At 49.7% G+C, this 3,157-nt stretch overlaps 1 protein-coding gene across 1 annotated transcript in view; it reads left to right on the top strand.

The window, feature by feature from the left end:
* Nucleotides 1-99: 99 nt before the first annotated feature.
* Acyp2 (acylphosphatase 2) overlaps nucleotides 100-3,157 on the top strand; it is a 226,423-nt gene continuing 223,365 nt past the window's right edge. Inside the window, exon 1 of the mRNA XM_023703562.1 lies at nucleotides 100-164. Coding sequence (XP_023559330.1) covers nucleotides 107-164 — 58 coding nt within the window. The 5' untranslated portion in view covers nucleotides 100-106. The remainder of the gene's footprint in view (nucleotides 165-3,157) is intronic.

Raw genomic sequence — 3,157 nt, 5'->3', positions numbered from 1 at the left:
CGTGCGCGCGGGGGAGTCACGCAGCCATCCCCGTGGCCGCCTCCCGCCGCGTGACCCGGCGCTCCGCCCGGCCCAGGTATCGCCCGCGCCCGTCGCCGCCGCCGCCATGTCTGCCGCCGCGCTGCTCAAGTCGGTGGATTACGAGGTGTTCGGCAGAGTGCAGGGTAGGGCGCTGCCTAAAACGGGCGCTCGGAAAGGTGCTGGGGGAGGAAAAAGGAGAGCTGGGGAAGGCGCCTCCCATTGTAAGGACGCCCTTCCCCGTACGGCCGCCACTTCCGCCCGGCCATGACACAGCAGGAGGAAGCGAAGGCGGCGCAGCGCGCATGCGCGGGGCGGGGCTGGTGGGCGGGGCGCTGCGGAGAGCGGCGGAGGCGGGGCCGGGACTCGCCGCGCGTGTGCCCTTAGTGAGGGCGACGGTGAGGCGGGCGGAAGCGCGACTGCCGCGCGTGTGCCCTTAGTGAGGGCGAGGTCGAGGCGGGCGGAAGCCGCTGGCCCTGGAGGCTGCTGGGCCTGGTTTTAGATTTAGCCGAACACCCGAGTGATACTTGAGGCTTCGCTTGAGATTATACTCCTCCCCCACTCGTGGCTCTGAAAATATTGGTTTAACGTTTTAAATTTAAACAGTTGCAAAAGGTGGAATGTCTGGCTTCTTGTAAATACTGATTTTGTTTTGTTTTTTTGAGGCAGGGTGGTGCTATGCAGGTCAGGCTGGCCTTGAGCTCACCTTGTAGGTCAGGCTGGCCTTGAACTTGCAACGATCCTCCTGCCTCGGCCTCCCGATGCTGGGATTACAGGTGTGCGCCCCCACGCCTGTCATTTTTGACATTTGTAAATCGCCCTGTGAAATTTGCTCAGTATTATATAGTGTAGTGATATAATGTCCATAATCATTCATTTTAAAATAAAGCTCTATAACATTGAGAAATTTTACATTATCGTCACTGAATTTTATTTTCCTCCTCCCACATAGACTGTTACCCGCTGTCGTCCTTGTAAAGGGTTAATAGAGTTTTGTGCCTTAATTGTAAAAAATTATAAAAACCCCTTGTGCTTCCTGTTATCTGCTCTAAGAAATATATTCTTCCTTTCGGCTCAAGGCTGTTCAACAATAAATAACTGCTTCTTGTCAAGACAACAAGCTAACACAAACTCCCTCCCCAAACATAGTCAGCTTAAGATATGTCTTATAAAAATATACACTTATCACTAAGCTGTAAAAGACCTTTTAATTATAAACAGTTTACAGCTGTGTCAAATAAATGCAGTTTCTGTTGTTCTGTACTAGATAACAAGTTTGCTTACCAAACTGGATGTGATTTCTGTCATAAATACCCCCTTGCTACCTACGTTCGGGGCCGATCAGCCTTCTCCTGCGAGAAGTACCTGAGCTCAGTAAATAAAAGGCTCTATTCAAATTTCTATCTGGCTGATCTGATTCCTATGCAGAGTTGACCCATAACATTTGGGGGCTCGTCTGGGATCCCCTTCATTGGGGATCAATCATAGGAAACAGAGTCTTTGGAAACCATTTCCCCAGGGGAACTTTCTGGCCCTGGGACGGTGTCCAAAAACTCATAAATCCTATCATTCGGACTGACTAGACCGAGCCATCTGAAAGCGCTTGCTGGTAAGACATCTGCGTCTGTTCTGTCGGGGCGCCGCCTCTGAGAGTCCTAAGAGGTGCTGGACGCAGCGATAGCCTCCGGGCTTGACTCCTTTCTGTGACGACAGATTGGAGTCTCAGGTCTGTTTCTGTTTCGTTTTTGTGTGTTCCCGCCGATTGTCGTTTGTCTGTCTGATAGCCATGGGTCAGTCTGCTTCTGCTTCTGTGTCGCCTTTGCAATGTATTTTTGATCATTTCCAGGAAGCTGCTGACTACGGAGACCTTGTCTTCCCGGGAACTCTCTGCACTTTGTGCGAACTGGAGTGGCCCCGCCTATCGGAGTCCATATGGCCTCTGGAGGGCTCTTTTAATATCTTTCTTGCTTATCAGGTCCATAGGGTCATATATAAAAGTCGGGACACCTGATCAAGTCCCATATATTCAAGCATGGATAGATTTATTACACGACCCTTCAAAGTGGATGAAAACCTGTCGCCGTGCCTGGGCATCACGCCAACACACCTCTGGTATGGTGGTACTGGCCGCCGCTCCAAAAAAGGATCCTCGAGTCCTAAAAGGCCACCTGTGCTGCCCCGACATCTGAATCCCCGACTCCCCCTCCTTACCCTAAACTGTCCCGTCCCTCCCTTAACCTTTCAGCTAGCCCCGACTCCTCCATTCCTCTGAGTCTGCCGCATACCCGTAGCGGCCTGCCCTTTTCTCAGCCCCCGCCATCTGATCCTGATCCTTTTTCCCACCTCAGCACCAGCCTCAGTACTTCCTCTCCGTAAACAATTGGATGGAGATGACCACCCTTTCATGGTTTATGTCCCCTTCTTGACTAGTGATTTATATAACTGGAAAAACCAAAACCCCTCTTTCTCTCAGAATCCTCAAAGGCTTATATCTCTTCTGGAATCTGTTTTCTTCACCCATCAGCCCACTTGGGATGATTGCCAACAGCTTTTACAGACCCTCTTTACATCTGAAGAGCAGGAGCGAATCTGGGGGTGTGGACGAAAATTAATTTTGGGCCCAGATGGCCAACCAGCTTCAGATCCTGTACGACTGGAGGAGTCCTTCCCTTTGACTCTTCCTAACTGGGATTCTAATTCCCATAGAGGTAAGGAGGCTCTTAATCAGTATCGCCAGCTTCATTTAGGGGCAATCAGGGCGGCGGCTAGAAAGCCTACTAATTTGTCTAAAGTTACAGAGGTCAGTCAGGGACCTGATGAGTCTCCATTGGCGTTCTTAGAGCACCTCCAAGAGGCCTATCGGATATATACACCTATAGATCCTAAAGCCCCTGAGAACTGCTGCACTATAAATATTGCCTTTGTATCTTAGTCGACCCCAGAAATTAAAAAAAAAATTGCAGAAGATTAAAGGATTTAAAGAAAAAACACTGACAGAGCTGATGGAGATAGTGAGTTTTTAATAACAAAAAAGACCCTAGAGAGTTAAATAAGAGGATGACAAAGGTTCTGATTGCCATGGGAAAAAGGACTCCAAAGTTAACGAAAAGGGTCCTAAAAAAAAAAGACGCCTCTTAAA

This window comes from Octodon degus, unplaced genomic scaffold (genome assembly GCF_000260255.1).
Source record: "Octodon degus isolate 3935 unplaced genomic scaffold, OctDeg1.0 scaffold00174, whole genome shotgun sequence".
In the NCBI taxonomy this organism is placed as follows: Eukaryota; Metazoa; Chordata; class Mammalia; order Rodentia; family Octodontidae; genus Octodon; species Octodon degus.
This window is presented reverse-complemented; position numbering and strand designations above follow the sequence as displayed.